The 21,519-nt window shown below is 39.9% G+C and overlaps 1 protein-coding gene, 1 long non-coding RNA gene and 1 pseudogene across 2 annotated transcripts; 1 reads left to right on the forward strand and 2 right to left on the reverse strand.

Annotated features, from left to right (window-relative positions):
- Nucleotides 1-1,212: 1,212 nt before the first annotated feature.
- LOC146451007 (trace amine-associated receptor 13c-like) lies at nt 1,213-20,032 on the reverse strand. The gene is made up of 3 exons (XM_085099692.1): nt 19,981-20,032; nt 2,995-3,072; nt 1,213-2,308 (listed from the first exon to the last, which is right to left on the reverse strand). Exon 3 carries the CDS (start codon nt 2,270-2,272, stop codon nt 1,325-1,327), a length of 948 nt encoding a protein of 315 aa, XP_084955818.1. The 5' UTR covers nt 2,273-2,308; nt 2,995-3,072; nt 19,981-20,032; the 3' UTR covers nt 1,213-1,324.
- LOC146451008 (uncharacterized) lies at nt 7,623-16,533 on the forward strand. The gene is made up of 2 exons (XR_014860160.1): nt 7,623-7,816; nt 15,862-16,533. It is a non-coding gene; the product is annotated as an uncharacterized LOC146451008 (long non-coding RNA).
- On the reverse strand, nt 14,377-15,384 carry LOC146451009 (uncharacterized; annotated as a pseudogene).
- Nucleotides 20,033-21,519: the final 1,487 nt, after the last annotated feature.

Below are 21,519 nucleotides of genomic sequence, written 5' to 3' on the forward strand. Positions count from 1 at the left end.
TGCTAAACCCACACGAGATTCTGGCATACGTATGGCGTATATGATTAATGTTGGTTTGAACAACTAGTTAGCCAAGACAAGCAAGTACGCGGTCCCCTCGATATAAAGTAGTGAACCCGAGGACAGGCTATAGAGTAACACGACGAAACATTCGAAAATTAATACCCATGGTAACGTTATCAGTATTCTTGGTTTTCACGTGACGTCACCAAATTCTAGAAGTCAAAACCGGGAGGCCTACAAAATGTTTACCTTCATTCAAGGAAATATTACCTAAAAATTTGTCTTTTCACAATTTCTTAGCTCGATGTCGCACTTGCTTTTAAAAATAGAACAGTTTCAATTTCCGAGATTCATCGTGCGTGACATCAAGAGGACGGCAGTGACGGAGCTGTTCCATATCTTAAAAATGCCTCTTCGGGTGATTTTCAGCATTCTAAACAATTAGAGTTTGAGGAGAAATATTTATCTTAACATTCGAAAATTTACAAGGGAAAACAAACATCTTATCTGGCATAAGTGAACTCCAGATGTTTTTTCCTATTTCCGGCTGCCATGTTTGTGACCCTCAGAGGGACAGCAACATGGCGTCTCTATACTAAGCTCTATAAATTTGTGTGAAACATTTTGTCAAATAACTCGATTACGGAATACCACACAGACCTGACACTTGGACAGGTTTCTTATTTACTTATCATCTATAACATGTCAATTTCTTGACTTCATGCATGGAATGGTTTCAATTTTTTTTTTCACGCACACGGCAATGGCGTGACAGTGAAAACTGGCAACTGATACAGACAGAATAACGAACAGGGCAGAGGTCAGCCGTCGTTCTCTGCTTATCACACCATTGCGCAAGGGATTAAGATGAGGACCGAATCGGATTTTTATAAAAATGGAACTGTAAGACATACAAATAATTAAGACAGAAAATTAACCATGAACCTCATACAGGATGAACGACATAAACACGCCTGATGTTCGTGTTTTGTTACACACGATAAAAATGACGATTTCCCTGATTAAATATATCGAAATACGAAAAGACCTAATTACAAAAAGAAACAGTACACTGCCCAGCTTCCTTGATGCTGTTGCAAATAGCGATCGGGTTACAAGTTCAAGTTTAACACTGAATTCAGTCTTAAAAGGCAGCTATTTTGCCACTTGCATCTTTTCCCAACTGGTTACCGGTCGTTTTCGAAATGTTCACAGCGCCAAACTGTCGTTGACTCTTGTTCCATCAAAAAAATCGGTATGAAAATGTGTCACGTAACATGAGACGGCTACATTCGCAGGCGATCCTGAGATCGAAGTGGAGCTAAAGACGATGCAGAGGCAAAATAACTGCAATTTTCGGATTTGGGGTTCTGTGAAATAATTTTGCTAAACCCGCTCGAAATTCTGGCATACGCATGGCATATATGATTGGATTGACCAACGAGTTAGCGAAATAAAGAAAATCCATCGACGCAGTTAGATGAAAGAATGAACTGAAGGAAAGGCTAAAGAGTAATTCGGGATGGAATTTGTCGAAACATTCGAAAATTACCCATGGTAACGTTGTCAGTAAAGATACAGACAGAACAACGAACAGGACAGAGGTCAACCGTCGTTCTCTGTTGATCACACTATTGCGCAAGCAATTGAGATGGGGGCCGAATCGGATTTTTATAAAACTGGAAATGAAAGACACACAAATAATGAAGAGAGAAACTAACCACGGAGCCTCATACAGGATGAACCATATAAACAAACCTGATGCTCGTGTTTTGTGAAACACAACAAAAATAACGATTTCCCTGATTATAGCCGTTAACCAAATAACAGTAGTGATTACACAATAGACGCGTTTTGTTATAAAACGATGTTTGAAAGGACGCAAAGTAGCGTGCATTCGCTCTAAAGATGTAGCAGCTAAATTAAAATAAGAGACCATGGGAAATAAGCGGAACAGTCCATCTTTGAGCAAGCCATAGCTTAACCCCCACAAATCACAGAGGGCTCCCACATATTCAATTGAAAGGGGTGCTGAAATTGCCCCAGCTAAGAGGTCCACGATTGCCAGATGGATGATCAAATATAAACTCTGGCGTTGAAGGTGGCGCTGCTTCACAAATACAATAATGGTGATGATATTAAGGATGACAATGGCCAGAGACTCAGCGACCAGCACTGCAATCCATGGAATACACTGTGACGCAGGGGAGGAGAGAGTCGAACTCGTCACTGCCGATGTTATAATTCTGTTACTGATGTTGGTAGACATTCTGCCTTACTGGATATTTGTTGGGGTCAAAGGGACCTACAAATTGAGAACAAAAGTTTACTTTTTAAGGACCAAATGCACATATAAAGCAATTCAGATCATATTTGAAGTTAGGTGGGATCCGTTATTTAGTATAACTAAGTTAGTTTTCTGTTTGGACCACTGACTGCCTCAATATGAACCGATATTTCTCCTGGATACCGCTGATCTAAACGTTCAGTTGAGTTTTAGTTTCTAACACAATTAGCAACTAACCACAACTTGCCAACGTCCATTTGGCTTGAAAATTATGTCGGTTTTTTGTCTAAGATCTTGTCTGTTCCTTGAAACTCATACTTTGTTTGAGGTTGCCATCCAGCCAAAAACTTGGTGCTTCTCGAAATTGACGTAAATGAAGACTGCAGTGAAATCACCAGGCATTTTATGCTCAAATGAAGGCCTATCACCCTATGTTAACTTAACTTGGAATCTCTGATAATGAACCTTTAGACGTTGCAGCTCATTAATTGTATGATGTATTTTAGAGAAATTTCTTGATCACTGAAACTAATGAGCTTGAGCCATTTATTATAAAACTAGCATTAAAATGAGCATTTCATTGATTGTAACCTTGTGTAACAATATTTGTTTGGAATACTGACCTCAGATCTGACCCTAAGGACCACTGACTGACCACTACCCTCTAAAGGGCTGATTACCAAATTATCACCTGAAGAGCTTACCTCAATTTCCTTTCACAATATACGACATCTTTGTCTCACGAGTTACTATCCAGTTCAGTTCAGTTTAGTGGATAATACCTTGATTGACGAAAGTGAAAAAATTGCATTATGAAAAACTAGCCAACACCAAGAGACATGAAAAATTGGAGGGCTTAATCCTGTGTGATTTTATTATGCCTGTCACAAATTTCACCAACACGGTCCAAGATGCTTGGACCTACAATTTGAATCAATCCTGATAAAAGAAAGGCGGCAAAATAGGCTCTACAGAAGGTGGGACAACTTAAGAGGCTATAAGACGAAGATAAATATGATAGATAAGATAAGTTAAAATTCCTTATCCTATTTCTATGATCCGCAACTTCATTCACCTTGCACCGGCTGTCTCTGAACGGCGCGTTAGGCTGGCCGAGTAGGAGTGAGGCGAGTGTCGGTTAGGAGTGAGGCGAGTGTCGGTTATCGAAATACGGAGGTACGGGCCGAGTGACATGGCGGTACTTAAATTTTGCGGATTCTCTTCCTTTACTGAATCTCCACAGTTAAAAAACGGGGAATTTTTTTCAGTGTTTCCATGTTTCCTTTGTTAATTTTGTTACTCAAGTTAGGTCATGGGCTCCCGGCAGTATTTAGTTCCTGTCACACCCGCGATCCCCTATAACGGCTTCCAAAGCGATCTGCAAACAGGCAAGTCTCTGGCAAGAGGAATCGAAATTGAGGTTATCTGTTAGGGTGATGGTTTAAACAATGAAATTAAATTAAGTAAAAGCTGTATTAAAAGATTAAGAAGAAGCTCATTAGCTCAGCTGTTTCATCACGTGTGCTGTTGAGTTTTCGTGAGTTTTTCGCCTCGCGAGGCCGTGAGGAAAATGTCTGTCGTGTTTGATATTTGAGATTTCGCCTCGCGAGGCGACATTATCACGAAAACTCAACAGCACACTTGAGGAAACAGCTGAGCTGATTGCCTTGCTTGGCTTCGTGAGGCAGTTTGCTCAGCTCTTTCTTCAAGTGTGCGGCAGGCTTTAATGTTTTAATACTTATTGCTGCAACGGTATAAAGAAAGATTTCTTCCTTGTCCATTTATCTGATCCACAAAAAATATAGATTGTTTTCTAGTCAGTCCTCGGTGTAGTTCGTGGACCATTGGTCGATGTTTTCAAATTGTCCAGTTATTTGAAAGCATGGTGTTTTTTAAAAGTCGTCTAATTGCAGAGTAAAAACGTGCAGAAATAATTAGCCAACAGAAAAGTCCACATGTTTTCAATAAACATATCTAATTTTTCCACTTTGACATGAAAAAACATTTCTTGAGTTCATGTGCAAAAAAAGTTACTTCTTTTTAGTAAAGTAAGAAAATTATGACTCTTTATCGTCTAGTTTTGTACGTCACATCGCTCAACCTAATTTTGTACCCGTCAAAGGATGTTTGACAAAATGCTTAGAGTGCATCAAAATTTTTTGATCATCAGAGCCTTGCCAAACAGAGGTGCAGATGATCGCAAGTTTGGAAATAATTCCAAGCTGGCGTACCTGGACCTGCATTCATGTGCAAAACAAGTTATTTCTTTTTAGAAAAGTAAGAAATTTATGACACTTTATCGTCTAGTTTTGTACGTCACATCGCTCAACCTAATTTTGTACCCGTCAAAGGATATTAGACAAAACGCTTAGAGTGCGTCAAAATTTTTTGATCATCAGAGGCTTGTTAAACGGAGGCGCAGATGAACGCAAGTTTGGAAATAATGTTAGAACGTTTTTCGTCTAACCAAGGGGGTTACTAGCTCAGCGTACTCCACGGGTTGAGTTCAATAGGCACACACAATTGTTGTTCAAGGCTTGTCTGTATTCTTACAAGTTCCCTTTACAGCTTCAATACAACATTCTCTCGCGAAGAAGTTCTCGCGTTGCTTTTATGTTGGTTGGAGTATGATTGACAACCTACTGTAAAAAACTCATCAACTACTAACATACGCTTACGTCAGCCCTTCTATTTAACAATTAGATTATGAGCTCGAGATTTCTATCGCGTGATAGTTGATGAGGGCGAAGCCCGAATCAACTACCACGCATAGAAATCGAGAGCGAATAATCTAATTGTTTTAGTATAAATCTACTAGTTGTTCAAAACTAAACCAGTAAATTATCTATTTCCTCATCGCAGACACTTCGAAAACGCGAAGAAGCGGCCGCCATTTTGTTGATAACCGCTACTCACTATCTATCACAGAATAGATAGCGAGTAGCGTAGCCAATCAGAGAACGGCATTCGTGATAGAACACTAGTAGATTTATACTAAGATTGGTTAGTGTTGGAATTGGAAATGGGTACCTTCCCTTTATTTACTGTGAAAAATGTACCGTTGTTTCAAGATTTTCACTAGGTTCTTCGATATGTCCAACCAAAATAAAGCAACGGGAGAAATATAAAAATTACAATGAATATTTGTATCGATAAAAACTACACATTCACAATCATGAGTTTGTAATATACTCGGATGAAGTTTCAGGCAGTGGGTCAGTGTTCTTGTTGTAAAACAACAACTTTCTCAGAAGAAAGGCGGTACTACAAGTCCACGCCTATTTCCATAAATTAAAGTGTACATGTTTACAACTTTCAGCCACCTTATTAAAAATACAGTACGTGGTTACAGAACAAAAAGTGTTGACATTGACAGTCACCTTCAAATGAAAAGATCTAAAGAATATTGTTATTTAAAATAAATACGGTAAAAACTAACTGAAATAACAAGATATCGGCTGGTATAGATTCGGTAAGAAACACTGAATATCTTTACTAGAAAACGATCAAAAACAAGAAGGATGGCCATTTCCAGGCAAATGCCAGCGAAAGTTTAACTTAAGGTCAAATACAATAAATTACGGCTTGATCTTATGTAAACAATGTATTGTTATTGAGGAAAAACTTATTTTAAACATATTTGGTAGAAGGATCAATTTCCTGGGAAACAATCCAAAACAGAACACCTGCTTATACCAAATCTATACCAGGAGAAAACAACATTTCATCAGAGGTAGATCAGCATTATACTAAAACATAAATAGAAGGACAAACCATTGAACTTTTTAATATTTTTATCCCTTTGATTCGAATATTCCCGTAAATATCGCATATGTTGTATCGCTTCCCAACACCGAACAATAGATAAACCCAAGTAAACCAATAATAAAATATTACAAGAGTGAGTTTCTACATTGTTCGTATTTTTATTGTTTAACATATTCTCCCTTCTCAGAGTGAGCTAATCCCGAGCTCACAAAGAAAGAAAAAGGAATTAAGAAACACACTGTACGAAAAATGAAAAAGATGAACCCACGAATTAAGCGAGGGTTTGCGATAACCCTAAACGTGTCGTTACTAGACATATATAAATCGCTGGACTGCATGCAAATGAGAAAGGGGATAAGAAACGGTCTCGAAACAAAAGATGTTGGGCCCCCGGGGAGTTGGTTGGCCGTGATTATGGGAAGTAATAGGTGACCGACAATGAGGACAACAATCTCTCATGTTCCCAACTGCGAAGCGGAAACATGAGAGAAGGCAATCCCCATGTATTCGATACCCACAACGGGGTAAGGGTTTCGAAGGGGTTTCTTGTGGTGTGAAGCAAATGAGACATTTAGTCCCTAGAAACTTTTCAATGCGGCCGCGATGGCGAGCGGAGTGTTTTGTGCGACCAGGCATGAGAAGTACTAGTGCAAAGTGTTGAGAAGTCGGTTTCTGAAAGAAATGAGGGAAAGAAAAAATAAAGAACCGTAAAAATACGCATATGTATATGAGGAAGAAAATGAAAAATATAACGCTGTAAATACGATATTGTATATAATCATGTGTCCAGCTTTACTGGTTTTCCTTAGATAGCCACGAACGGAGGTCCGCTCAAGTGAGTAAGTAAAACCAGCGGGTAAGCTGAACACATGAGTATGTGGGAATGGCGGAAGTCCGGCCACTGACCCAACTACAATGAAAATATTGAAGGAAAAAGCGAAAAGCGTAAGAAAAAAAAGTAATTAATATAACCAAAGCGACTCATCAAGATTACATAAGGTGTGAAGGTGAAAAAGTAATTAGCAATTTCAGTATAACCGCTTTCGTTTAGTATGCAAAACAAATCAAACATCATTGGTGGCGACAGAGAGTAACTGCTTGGCAAAATATACAATCGTAAAAGCATGAAAATGTATTGCGGTTTTAATAAGAAATAGCTACGTAAACGTAAAAGTGGTGACTCGAAGTGATGACAGCTGGAGGAGTACACTCTATGAGATCAATAAGAAAATTGATTTGAAACGGATGAACTGTGTCATCAAAACAAAAAATATCTACCGAGTGTTGTGAATGGCAATGTGCACAAAGCGATGAAGAAATAGTGTCAGCATGTTTAAGAAAAACATCGTATAGATCACTTGCAAAACTAAATAAACAAGGGGAAACAAAGCGACGATATCCGTAAGAAGGAATACACAATTGATGAGTTTTGTGAAAAGATTCGATGACTTGCGGAATAGGTGCAGGCCGCAAAAGGGCTGAACAAATCCATAGGTCGTGGAGGACCTGGAACCAAAAGCGAAGAAAAGTATTGGTACCGAAACAGAAAATATGACGTGGCGAACAAAGATAATATGACATGGCTTGTGTTTTGGGATGCTGCGCATGAAATTTCAAGCGAAAATCAACGGTAAACAAAGTGTGTGAATGTGGTAATACTGGAAAACGAAACAGAAAAGGCGACCGGTGATGAACAAAACAAAAAAATGAATTGTGAAGATGGAAACGGCGAGAATTCGTCTGTGAGCGCGAACAGCGGTAAGTGATGTGATGTTTACATGTGGGAAGTAAACTTAAATTACTTATTATATTCAGATCGGTACCGAACGAAGCTATGGATCGGTGTAAAAGTTTATAATTAATTCATGTAGTTACAGGCTTATTACAGGTAGAACACATCGAAATATTCTGTAATTCGGTAGAAGACAAAACTGGTTCGCTTTCGATTTCGCGTTCGAATTCAGTTTGCTTAATTCGACTGCGTTGTTTTGACAGTTTTGTGGTTGAATTGTGCGAAGCGTGTTGTTTTCGAGCAGAGAAAACCTGTGGAAGTGATTGAAATAAAATCGGACGAGAAATACGACAGCATAACAGAGAAATAAAAAGTGTATTCAACAGTGTGAGTGCAAACGCGCTGTAAATAAGCCAAGTGTGTGTGCTGGATGGATTTTCTGTGTGGAGTTTCGAAATATCGTGTTGTAACGAAGTACGTTGTGTTGTAAGGCGACCATCTAGTAAACGGTATGTGTTGTCGAGTGATTTCAATGTTGAATTATCGAAATGAAGTGGAGGAGTGAGGTTGAGTAAGCGATAGTGTAATTCAAGTATATTGCTTTCATGATTTACCCACGGAATGCAATGAAGTGTGATTTTTGTGAATATTGGGATGTGAAAAGCTACCCTGTCTAGGCAATTACCAAGGCCTTGTGGCTGTTGAGGAAATGTTAGTTCACAGGGAAAATGATAGACCATGAGTGGTGATAATGGAATGATATGTGAAGAACCATTGCTAGTATTATGAACTTTCAAGGAACCTTGCTGAGTGGAAAGATAATATCGTCCGCCTAAGTGGTAGAGAACATGTAACTTTGTACAATCAGGAGCTTGTGTATGGCGTCGAGTGAAAGTAAGTTAACTGCTTTTATGCCAAGGGAATCCCAGCCATACTGTACCATTAGCTAAATGCAAAATATTTTGTGGGCAAGCACAAGTGTCATCAGACTGATAGCATATGTCCAAAATAGACTTAATAGTCAGAATTTCCACAGTGTAATAGGGCAAGTTTATCACGTGTAATTGGACCTTGATAGCATGTTCCAGAAATGTTATATTTAATTGGGAGTAGGTATTCAATGGTACAAAATGGTGAGGTGGAAGGTAATTCTGGTACCGTAAACAAAATGTTAAGACTCAATGCTTTAGAATTCTGGTAGCGGTAATCAATTAAAGGCTGTAATAAAAGCGGAAATCCAGAATCTAGAGCGAAAACAGTGTCACGTAGTGATGGTATAGCTTTAAGGCGAAGTTGAATTTCTGTGGACAAAAATGATGGTAGATCATCAAAACCAACTAGTTGTTTGTTATGCAGTTTGTGTGCTTGATGTATGACATCATTGATTTCAATGAACGGAAGCAAGGTGGAAAATGTTCTAGTGATTTCTAGTGAGAATTTTGATAAAAATTCCATAAAGTTATTGAAGTGACAACTGTCTTTTACAGAAAAGGTTAGAAGCTTGGATTGCCATTCATGGAAATTTGCTTCAACAGTGCGTAGGGCAGATTGTAGATTGTTAACCTTGGTTGTTAGTTTATCTGAAATTTTTGCTCAGTAGACAGTTTTGCCATTGACTGTTTTGATCATATCACGTGTAGTGTGCAAAGAGCTGGCAAGGTCAAAGAAAATGTGTACGAAAGCAAGCATGTTGTTAGAGTCACAAGAACCACCAAATGAGGTAAAGAAAACTTTGGGTATGCCGAGTACGCCGGCATCGCACGCCCAAGGGGTGGAGCGTTTAGTGCGTGACGAATGTAACCAATTACGTTCGCGTGGTGAAATATTAGTGCAAGTAGCTAGAGCCCATACCTTGCATAATTGTAATGACTTTTTCCAGCATAAGGACAGGACATTGTGGATGGGAAACCTGTGGGATATTGATAATACCGACGAAGATATGAGTCGCATTCAATTAAAGAAGTGAAACCATGAAATGAAAGTAGGCGCTGCATAGCTTTTTGAGTAGTTCGTAAGTGAGCTAGTAAGTCACCGAGAAAGTGAGATCTCTCTTTGTCACATGTATTGTTAAGGGAAAAGTCATTGCCCATGGCTGGTGTTTTTAGATCTATGAGAATATTTAGTAGTTGAGTATTATGATAAAATACCAATGCATGGGGGTTGCGTGAAATCATGAGGGGTTCTGGATAATAGGTAACTCGTTTCTCGTTAAGATCATAATCAGTTGTAGTAGTGGACTGTGAACAAACTAGTGGAATTACTGTTAAGTAACATATAAACACTGTTGGTAAGAATAATCTTCGTAGGATTATTGCGAAACTGCTCTAAGAGACGCTGGTCCAAAATGTTTGTTTCTGGTTCCCAAGTGCTCTGGGCGTCTGGATATCCAACCCATTTAACAAGGTACTGGGTGGTTTTCATTTCTTTTTCTTGATTTAAGGATCTTTTCTGCAGCGTAAACATCTGGGTCAGCCAGAGGATCTGAAGAAGGAACAGGAGCACTGTTAGATTCACCATTGTCATCTGATCCTGAGTTAGTACTGGATGGCGGGACATCATCTGGCTCCTAACTGTCAGCTGGGAGATCAAAGGCTAGAAGTGAAAGGTTGTTAGGATCGTCTTCAGTAGGCGGTTGAATTGGACGATCAGCTGGGTCATAAAAATGCTTCATGCAATTAGCGTGCACAGTGGTGGCAACTAAACGGTTGTCACATGTACGCAGTGGGTAATGGACCGGAGACAGCTTTCGGCAGATGCGATAAGGACCATGCCACAAATGTCGTAATTTCTTTGACAGACCCTTTTTGGGCTTTGGTGAGTGAACCCAAACACGCTGACCGACTTCAAAAGGTGCATCAGCTGCATTTTTGTCATATTGTAATTTCATCAATTGTTGAGCTCGGGCAATGTTACTTCGAGCTAAAGATTGTGCTGTTTCAATCTGAGTGACAATTCGCTTGCGATGCTCTTCGACATTAGCAGATACTTCCGTTGGAGGCAGAAGTGAGACATCCGGGGGAAGTCGGGGCTCTCGCCCATACAACAAATAGAAAGGACTATCACCTGTAGCAACACAAGGGGAAACTCGGAAGGCAAAGAGAACAGAAGGAATATAAAAATCCCAATCAGTCTGTTGTGAATTAACAAACATAGATAGAGATTCATCAAAAGTGCTATTAAAGCGTTCTACTAATCCATCTGTTTGTGGATGATATGCTGTGGTGTTGAGTTTCTTGGTGTTCATGAGACGACAAACTTCTTTAACTAGAGAAGAAAGAAAATTACTGCCGCGATCAATTAGTAAGGTGCGGGGAGCCCCATGCCTAGTAAAAATCTCATCAATCAAAATGCTTGCAACTGTAGGTGCATCAATTGTTGCGAGTGGGAATGCCTCAACCCATCTTGTGAGGTAATCGGTGAAAATTATACAGTAGCGATGTCCACTGGTGGGAAGTGGAAGTGGCCCAAGGATGTCGCAAGCTACGCAACCCCAAGCATCTTGTACTGGAATAGGCATCAAGGGAGTCTGGTGCCGATTGCGTGGACTCTTGCGCATGGCACAATCGCAGCAACTGCGACACCAATGCTGTGTGTTGCTTAACATGTTTCGCCAATAGTAACGGAGTCGTAGCTTCTCGTACGTCTTAAGTGTCCCCAAATGTCCAGCCATAGGATGGTCGTGGGCCCAGGTAAGGACTTCGTAGCGTAAGGCGGTTGGTATAACTAGTTGCTGGTAAGTGGTAGCACGGCGATGGCCCCGTGGTGTCCATATGTGGAAAAGTAGCCCATCCTCACTTAAGAAGTAAGCATCAATGGTGAGTAATAAGGATCTGGCAATGTTATCTTTATCTGGAAGTCGTGTAGTGGCCAGATATTCAATCAGATCTGCTAGGTCTGGATCGCGACGCTGAAGCTCACGTACCCTCTGGATCTGAACACCTGGAATATCGTAGGCTGATATAGTTGGAGATGGCAAGGTGTAAGTGCGTCTGGATAAAGCATCTGCATTGGCATGGGAAATGCCAGGACGATGTCGAATTTCGAAGTCGTGTTGTTGAACCAGTAGAGACCAGCGAGCCAGCCTGCCAGATGGGTCGGAAATGGACATAAGCCATTTAAGCGAATGGTGATCAGTGTGTAAAATAAATTTGCGACCATGTAAGTAAGGTTCAAATTTGCGAATACCAAAAACTAAGCCTAGCGCCTCGCGCTCCGTAGTGGAATAGTTACGCTCAGCATTGTTAAGATCACGACCTGTATACGCAATAGCAACTTCATGTCCATTCTGAATTTGGCCTAAGGTAGCACCAATGCCTTCGTTGGAAGCGTCAGTGAATAAATGAAAAGGTTCTTTGAAATCTCGAAAAGCCAAAATAGGTGCACTGGTTAGAGCATGTTTTAAAGCTATGAATGCCTGTTCACAAGCTTCTGTCCAATCAAATTTGTGATCTTTACGAAGCAATTGATTCAACGGTGCTGCAATTTTGGCAAAATCCTTCACAAATCGACGATAATAGTTTGCTAATCCTAGAAAAGAGCGAACTGTCTTGACATTATGTGGACGAGGAAAATCCTTAACTGCAGAAATCTTATCATCGTCAGGGGCTATTCCCTCTGGCGAGATTATGGCGATTATGTTCAGATAGACTAACGAGTTGAGATGCACCACATACTTGGTAGCGTTCAGCAAGTTTAGGACTAGGTTCAATAAGTCCAGTGCTACCAATATTTAGAGTTGTCTTAAGATAAACAGGAATAACAGATTCAGAATTAGGTGCTAAAATGTAAGTAGCCAAAGCATGAACAGTCACTGGATCACTTGATGTAGGTGTTTTTGCTGAAAGGCAAAATGAACGATTGAGTGGTATGGGAGCATTGCCAGAGAGCACTAAGGTATGTAATTGCATGTCAATAATGGAATCGTAATGCATAAGAAAATCTCGACCAAGAACAATCGGATAAGTTAGACTGTCTATCACCAGGACCTCATATGGATAAGTCACATCACCAAAGAGAAAATTCAAAGTCACTGTTCCTTGAACAGGAAGTTCCTCTCCACTAACAGTGCGTATTGAAGATAGAGTAGAGGGTTGCAGTGGAGGAAGAGGCGAAAAAGTAGAGAAAAAGGAACTACTTACCGCGGTTGATGGAAGCGCCAGTGTCAACCAACATCAGGGAAGGTTGATCGTTGATGGAGCCAATAACATAGAGGCAATCCGTTGGGATGTCAAATGGCGGTGTGATAGCATTGACTGTATAGCTGTAGGTATGGCTAGTGGTGGCTGTCCTTCCTGGTCAAGGCCTTCAAAGCCAGGGTGATCCAAGACAGGTGGTAGAGATACTGGCAAAGGTGTTGGAGTTCCGGTTTCCTGTGAGCGCTCAATGGAGATGTTATCCGAAACTGAACACACATTTCAATATCGAAATCCTGTGAATCTGAGTGTAATATGTGTGGTGTAGTAGGAATAGGAGGACTATCAAGTGAGAGGTCTTGACTACCATCAGTGTTTAAATTAGTATCTGGTGTTGTGTCATCTGTGATCTGAAAATCTGACAATATGTTGTGATGTTCGTCAACATCAGGAGTGTGTGTTGTGGATAGATCTCCAACTGGTGGCGACGTGTCTGTGGATAATTGAATTTCAGACTGTATGTCTTCACTGAAGTCAATGTCTTGACGTTTAATTGCCTGATAGGGACCATTATCGGTCGCATTGCTTGTGGCAATGGAAATACTCTCATGTCGACTGGTTGAGAGTAATTGATTAGACCCTGGGTCATTATAATTTGGAATGTCCACTTCATTGTCAGTATCATTTGCACTGACTATCATGGCTTGGAGTGCCGTATACTCATCACACTGATGTGGTGCGTCCTGCACACCTGGTAATGCATCAGTTGTGGTACCAAAATCATGTAAATTTGAATTTATGTCTTCATCTGTACTAGTTGTGTCTGGGTTTTGAACTTGAATTTGTACTGCAGTATTTTTAGTAGAATTGGTATGTTCAGATGCATCTATATTCTCATTAAGTTGTGAAGTTTCTTGTGCAACGGTTTCTTCATGTAAGTGGACATTTATAATTTCTTGGTCAGTCTCGTCATTGACGGCTAAATGACGAGAAAATTCGGCCGTCAGCGCACCATCGGAGGTGTATGTACAGGGTGGAGAATTTGGTTCTGATCTGTTGTTGTGGTCACTATGTTGTGGTGGATATGAAGATCCCGGGTTACCTACAGTATCCAAAACAGATAAAGGTGAACCAGTAACTCTTACAATATCAGTGTTATGCCGTATGTCTGGGTTAATGCTTATATTAGCTGTATTTACATGGGGATTATATGTACAAATATCATGAATGGGAGAATCAGTGGCTCTTGCAGGAGACGGCATAGCCCAAGCAAGAGCTCTCACTCGTTTGACTGGGAGCAGGAGGATTGGGCACTAGATGGACCTGGAAGAGCCCTAGGAGAATTGTTATTAGGAGGAGGTAAACGGGGATCCCGGTTACGTTGTCGACAGGACCGCCAAGTGTGCCCGATACGTTGGCAAAAGGTACAAATTGCTGCGAAAACTGCGCCCAAAAGAGCGAAAATCAGGGCGGCGAGGATTTTGATAACGCCGCAATACATTTTCTAATCGCGCGACCTGGCGCTGCAATTGTTCAAATTGGCGGTTTTGGGGGCCCTGCCAACCACGTTGGGGAACATAGCGGGACTGTCCCTGGGACGGATCAAAAACAGCAATGTCAGTGGTGGATGTAGGTGGTTATGGCTGGAGTTGTTTCTGAAGTTGTTTAATTTGGCCAGACAAGGATTCAAATCGCTTGTCAGGAGCAGAAGAACTCGTGCTTGCCGCAGCAACCACTTTAGATTTATCCTCCAATTTGTCGGTAATGTTGGTTAAAACCGTGTGTAGTTTATCAACAAGTGAGTTGCTATCACTCGGACCGTGTTGCTGGTTAACAGTATGTTTCATTCTAGCGAGTGTTTCAGCTTGCTGAAAACTAGTTGGTTGAGCTAAAGAAACATAATCTTTCAAGTCCCGTTGTAAACCGTCAATAAAATAGCGCGTGGGCTGTTTATCAGAAAGTTTGAAACGTTTACATAAACGTGTGATGTCAGTAATGTATTTATCAAATGGCTCTGTGGATAACTGTTTACGCGCAGATAACTGCTGTGACAGGGGCCAATTTTGTGGACCTGATGTAAACCTGTCTTGAAAAAACTGTTTTAAATTGTCCCAATTGGTCTTTTGGTCATCGGCTAGCGTAAGAAACCATGCGCGCTAGATGCCGGTCAAATAAATAGGAAAGGCTTCGAGTTGTAACTCGCCGGACCAATTGTTAATTTTGGACGCTCGAACAAATCAAGCCAATAAGAGGCATCTTCCGAAGAAGTACCCGCGAACAAGTCAGGTTTTAAATCTGTTTTAGCAGGTTTCTTTGTACCCTCCATCTTGCTCTCCATATAAGTTTTTAAAGAATCGAAACTGGTTTTTTTGTGTATGGGACTCTTTTGCCATATCTTGCTTTAAAGAAAGCACTAAATCATTAAGAATAGCTTGCATCTCCTCCTTTTGTGCAGGTTCCATAATCGAATTTGGTTTCGTGTGTGTACAAACACAAGTATCAGTGAGAGTCTGTTTCTTAGCCTGTGAGCGGGTGACGATTGTAGATGTAGAGTGTTGCTTAGCACTCATAAACCGACACCAATGAGTTTGAATACGGATGAAAATTACATTTAGGATTTGCGAAAAACACCCATGGAAAGATGAATCGCTTTAGTTAATTAAGATATAGGGGGAAAAAAAAGGAAATTAAATTAAAATGAAAAAGTTAAGCTAAAGTAAACGGAATTACGTACGCACTCGAACAGCGCAAATATAGGAACAAATCTAGAGTAACTTAAAGCAATTAACTAAGATAACAAGTCAGTTCCTGGAATGTTCAATGTTTGAAAGTGAGTCCAATCTGTGAAAAGGCATCCATCTGCAACTCCTGAAGTCAGCATAAACTTGAATAGGGATCAAAGAAAAATGCTTACTTGGTTTCCTCTGTTTTCTTCGCAGGCTTGAACAGCACGGAATACGGACTACTTTCTACGGAGGGAAGAACTGCGCGGCAACTGAATGTAAACTGTTACCCGGTGGTTTTTGAGGCCACTGACGTCGAAACGCTCGTTGAGGCCCTCTGAAAGCGTCGCAGTTCGGTCCCGTCGGGAGCGCTGGTGGTTTGGCGCCCACTTGAACGTACTCTGGGTCGAAACCCGATTCGTCCACCAATTTGTTAGAACGTTTTTCGTCTAACCAAGGGGGTTACTAGCTCAGCGTACTCCACGGGTTGAGTTCAATAGGCACACACAATTGTTGTTCAAGGCTTGTCTGTATTCTTACAAGTTCTCTTTACAGCTTCAATACAACATTCTCTCGCGAAGAACTTCTCGCGTTGCTTTATGTTGCTTGGAGTATGATTGACAACCTACTGTCAAAAACTCATCAACTACTAACATAGGCTTACGTAAGCCCTTCTATGATTGGTTAGTGTTGGAATTGGAAATGAGTACCTTCCCTTTATGTACTGTGAAAAATGTACCGTTGTTTCAAGATTTTCACTAGGTTCTTCGATATGTCCAACCAAAATAAAGCAACGGGAGAAATATAAAAATTACAATGAATATTTGTATCGATAAAAACTACACATTCACAATCATGAGTTTGTAAGATACTCGGATGAAGTTTCAGGCAGTGTTCAGTGTTCTTGTTGTAAAACAACAACTTTCCAAGAAGAAAGGTGGTACTACAAGTCCACGCCTATTTCCATCAATTAAGGTGTACGTGTTTACAACTTTCAGCCACCTTATTAAAAATACAGTACGTGGATACAGAACAAAAAAATGTTGACATTGACAGTCACCTTCAAATGAAAAGATCTAAAGATTATTGTTATTTAAAATAAATACGGTAAAAACTAACTTAAATAACAAGATATCGGCTGGTATAGACTTGGTAAGAAACACTGAATAACTTTACTAGAAAACGATCAAAAACAAGAAGGATGGCCATTTCCAGGCAAATGCCAGCGAAAGGTAAACTTAAAGGCCCATGTTCACCCAAGAGACATTGCGCGCCGAGCTGAATTTCGCACAGTCGAAAATTCAGAAAATTACTAGCGAGCGCTAAATAGCGAAAGTAATCCACATTCATCGAGCTCATTTCCAGGAATATCACTATTTTTCGTGTCACTAAGCTTTGTATAATATCCTCTCGCTTCATTTATAAGGATATTTTCAAGAACAGTCTTCGTGTGGAAAGGAAAATTGGAAAATCGTCGGTCGCTTCTAAGTAACATCTCGCCGTTGACAATGTGGTTGTACAATTGTTATTCCGAAGGAATGTATTCGTCTCGCTTTTATTCTGAAACAAAGAAGCGGGAGGATTTGTTGTCTCCATGCATGCATCTGTTGTAGCGATGTTCCTGATTTCTACGGATGCCTGACCTTAACACGTAAGTTTTTTAGCTCCATTCGATTTTATTCTCCCGATTCATGTAAACAGCGTTGCGAAGAGACGTAATAAACTGTATGGTTTTCTAGGTGGCGTTCCTTCGTTTTTTCTTATTGGCACAGGCAAATAAATTAAAATACTCATTTGGTGGGTTAGCTGCAGATTCATTCGTAGCATCGTTGCTTTATCATCAAAGGTAGAAATAATTTCATGATAGTAAGATAGACCAGATCGGCGCAGCCTGCTATAATTTTGAAAGCGATATTAACTGAGCTAACGAGTCCAGCACTGTTAATTTCATTTCATGTCAGCTTTTATAATAATCGAGAGGACACTTTAAGATTACTGTCTAACTTATACAACAATAGAATGAAAATCTTCGCACAAAATTATTCAATGTTGAGAGCTGCCGGCTTTAACTGTTCGACTGTCTCGCCGCGTCGCTCAAAGGAATGAATGCAGAAAAACGAACCACACCTCGAATTTCGTTCGCCGAGAATTTTACACAAAGGAGAACAAAGAACTCGAGCGCTTTGGAGAGTACATATTTCTTATAGGTATAGAAATTAAAATAAATCGGAGCGATGAAACGAAATCAACCAGTCCGATTTGCGTGGTCTGATTTATTTTGAATGCGCCAGGACTTTCATCCCAGCGGGAATATTCTTGTAAACCAATCAGATCGCAAGACTAAACAATAGAAGCGCTTTTAAACAATAACAAACGGCCGCAAAGCCGAATGGGTGAAACTGGGCCTTTAAGGTCAAATACAATAAATTACGGCTTGATCTTATGTAAACAATGTATTGTTATTGAGGAAAAACTTATTTTAAACATATTTGGTAGAAGGATCAATTTCCTGGGAAACAATCCAAAACAGAACACCTGCTTATACCAAATCTATACCAGGAGAAAACAACATTTGATCAGAGCTAGATCAGCATTATACTACAACATAAATAGAAGGACAAACCATTGAACTTTTTAATATTTTTATCCCTTTGATTCGAATATTCCCGTAAATATCGCATATGTTGTATCGCTTCCCAACACCGAACAATAGATAAACCCAAGTAAACCAATAATAAAATATTACAAGAGTGAGTTTCTACATTGTTCGTATTTTTATTGTTTAACAATAATTCCGAGCTGGCGTACATAGACCTGTGTTGAGTGGCCAAGCGAATGGCCCGGTAATAAACATAAGCTGCAAAGCAGCCATTTCGATGAAGCATCAGTGAACGCGTAGAGCACTACCAGTGGGAAAAAATATCGTCACACGAAGAAAATCGCGTGGCTTTTTGCGAATGCATTGAGGCCTAAGTAGATCGCAAATTGTTGTAAGCGTATCGTAAGCGCGAATTCAAACATTGACCTAACGGAGCCACGACGCGACACAAGTCTGTTTGACTAACACTTTTAAACAAATTTCAGAAATTGATATTCTTAGTACCAACAAAAACTTGCTTCTCTTCGTCTGCCAACAGATTTTCAATAATTGAAACGTAACGTCCTTCCCTCTTGTGGTGATAGCGCAGACACAACAATCTTCTCTGTTTTAGACGTTGATTGCCGGGTATTTCGCCACGAAGAAGCGCACAGATCATGCTAGTAAAATCCCATATATAGACAACAAAAATCGCTAGAGATTTAGCGAGGGACGTTGGACAGGTTGGTAAATGATTTCAAAGAATCCAGATTAATACAAGATGGACAACTAGTCGGTTAGCCAGGACCATATCAAACATATTTAAATTGTTTGCGGCGTCGGTGCTGCTCAGAAGTTCTCGGAAAATTAGCGCCTGGTTGTTGATTGCCAAAGAAGTGTGTTCTTCGGGGAAAAAACCTTTCACGGGACGAACGTCTGTTACAAAACAACTTTTATCAAATGGCGAAAATTACACCCCTTATCGCAAAAGGTGTACGCTTGCTGAAATGGCACCAAAGGCTTTGTCTTGTTTGGCGAAGTTAAAACACGGTCAGAATTATGTGTACTATCATTGCTATTGAGTATTTTCTAATTCGTGGTATTATTCTTTGTATTCATCCTCAAAAGCCAAAGAAATCATTCAGACAAGTTAGGGAACTTTGAAACGGTATTCCTTTAACCGTACTGTCTGTGATCTATGCAAGTAATTTTTATTTCATTTTATTTTCACTGAAGCTAGTGTTTACTGTTTGCTAATAGCAAGACAAACGTTCTGCAAAGGTGCATAGTCATTAGGAGAAATGTGATGTTTACAATTAAACAGAAGCAAAGAATTGACCCATTTAATCTATTTTTCCCTCCATCTTGTATGAGTTTTCTGGTGTGTACAAATTCAGAATGCCGATCCACGTACCCTCTGTAAAATGTCCTTTTAACACTGGAGATGTAAATTTTCACGATTTATCTCTTGAATAACTCGCTTATTGAATACCGTGGTATTTTTTGGAAAGGCCCACTCTGCGAAATTTAACCTTTAATCAAAGGCGTCTCAACTGTTTATAAATAATATCACAACGGATTACATGGAAACTCCTTTGCTTGGCTAATTTTCAGAGTCGAGCCGGGACGTTCTTCAGCTGTAAGAAGCTTGAGTCAAAGCAGTTGAAAATTTATGATGTAACTTGTAAAAAAAAAAATAAATAATAATAATAATAATAATAATAATAATAATAATAATAATAATAAAATAACGTTACCTCGTTTTCCTTTACACTTGACACGGCAACTTGTTTGTATTGGTAGTGCCACTGTCTGGTAGCAGAGACAAAATGAAATACTAAAAATTATTGAAGCTTAAAAAAATCCATAAAATACATTATTCCTATGAACCAATCGAAGCTGAAAGCGCATCGGTCAAAATTTATTCAAGATCTCAATTTAAGGTTACCGTGTACCTTCAGGGGTGGCTTCACTTTAACGGATGTAGCGCCTCTCGGTTACATCACAGATACCCAAAACCCTATATCAAATTAAAGCTTATAGAACTGGGTATCCAAATATTTCATTGCTTTTTCAAGAAAATAAATTCCTAATTTTTCCGCAGTGTCGAAACTTGAAGGCACGGTTCGTCTTTCTAGAGTTCCAACTCAACGCGATTTTTATATTTTGGAATTTTTTTTTTCTTCTCACGGTCAGGATCCCAAAGGCTAAAAAAGCGTGTCGGGGTTTTCCTTAATTCGATTGCGTTCAAAAGTTACGGAACATTTTTAAAACTGCAAGGAAAACATGGGGAGTGAACGCACAGAAATGGCTGTCAAGGAAGGAGTTTTAAGAATTATCAAATTCCCCGACACCCTTTTGTTGATTATACATTTTTCTAGCATCTGGCCAAATTTTACAGAAATCGGCCAAATCGTTGTTGAGTTGTAACTCTTGAAAGTGTCTCCTCGAAGCGGAAATTAAAGTTCGAGAAAACAGCGCTTGAAAAAAATTCTCGCTACACAAACAGGTACCGCCCCCTAACGCCTTTGCGGAAAATTAGCCAATCATTTTGCAAGCTACTTTTTCTTCCGGTCACCTCCTGTGAAAAATTTTCTCGCAGTTTTGCACGTATTCACGTTCCAGGGTAATCAACTCCTTCACCATTTTGTTGAATATCTGCGGTGTTTGTTGTAATCTGTAATCATTATGGGAAAAACAAAACGGGGACTGAAGCCGTCCTTGTCAAGCAAAGCTGTTGGGCCGAAGCAGAAGCGGCAGAGGCGGGCAAAATTATCAGCGCAAAGAGCTACGGAATTATCGGGGAACCACCGTAACCGCATGTATTGTCTCAGTCAAAACGAAAATTCTTGCTACTCTTCGAAAAGCCGGCGAATACATCTATTCGAGCGAAATATTGTTGAGGATAGCGAAGTTTCGAGATTGTTTATCGAAAGTTTTGGTGAAAATTCGCTCTTGAATGAACGTTCCAAGACGTTTATTAATGCTGCAAATGGGAAACAAGTATCCGTTTGACGCTTGAAAGAAAACGTTTAAACGGAACCGTTTAGAAGAGTTGACTCAGTTTAACGCTTTGGAAATTACACTAATACAGCAAGTCTTTGTGAAAACGCTACAAGCAAGAGTGGCGACTGTTCGCCTTACTAGTTATCTTGTAGCGACGGCTGACGTTGAGGAAAGATCAAGACAGTAATTATTATGCTTCTTGATTCTTTGCGTTATTTTTCAATTTTTTTATTTTCAGCTTGCCGAGACTTGTAAGGTTTACGCACCCGAACACAAGATTCAGTGATGTG

Source organism: Pavona decussata, unplaced genomic scaffold (assembly GCF_977016875.1).
Source record: "Pavona decussata unplaced genomic scaffold, jaPavDecu1.1 SCAFFOLD_413, whole genome shotgun sequence".
NCBI lineage: Eukaryota > Metazoa > Cnidaria > Anthozoa > Scleractinia > Agariciidae > Pavona > Pavona decussata.

Excerpts from the sequence above, each read along its gene's own strand:
- LOC146451007 (XM_085099692.1), bottom strand. The coding sequence starts at position 2,272 with ATGTCTACCAACATCAGTAACAGAATTATAACATCGGCAGTGACGAGT.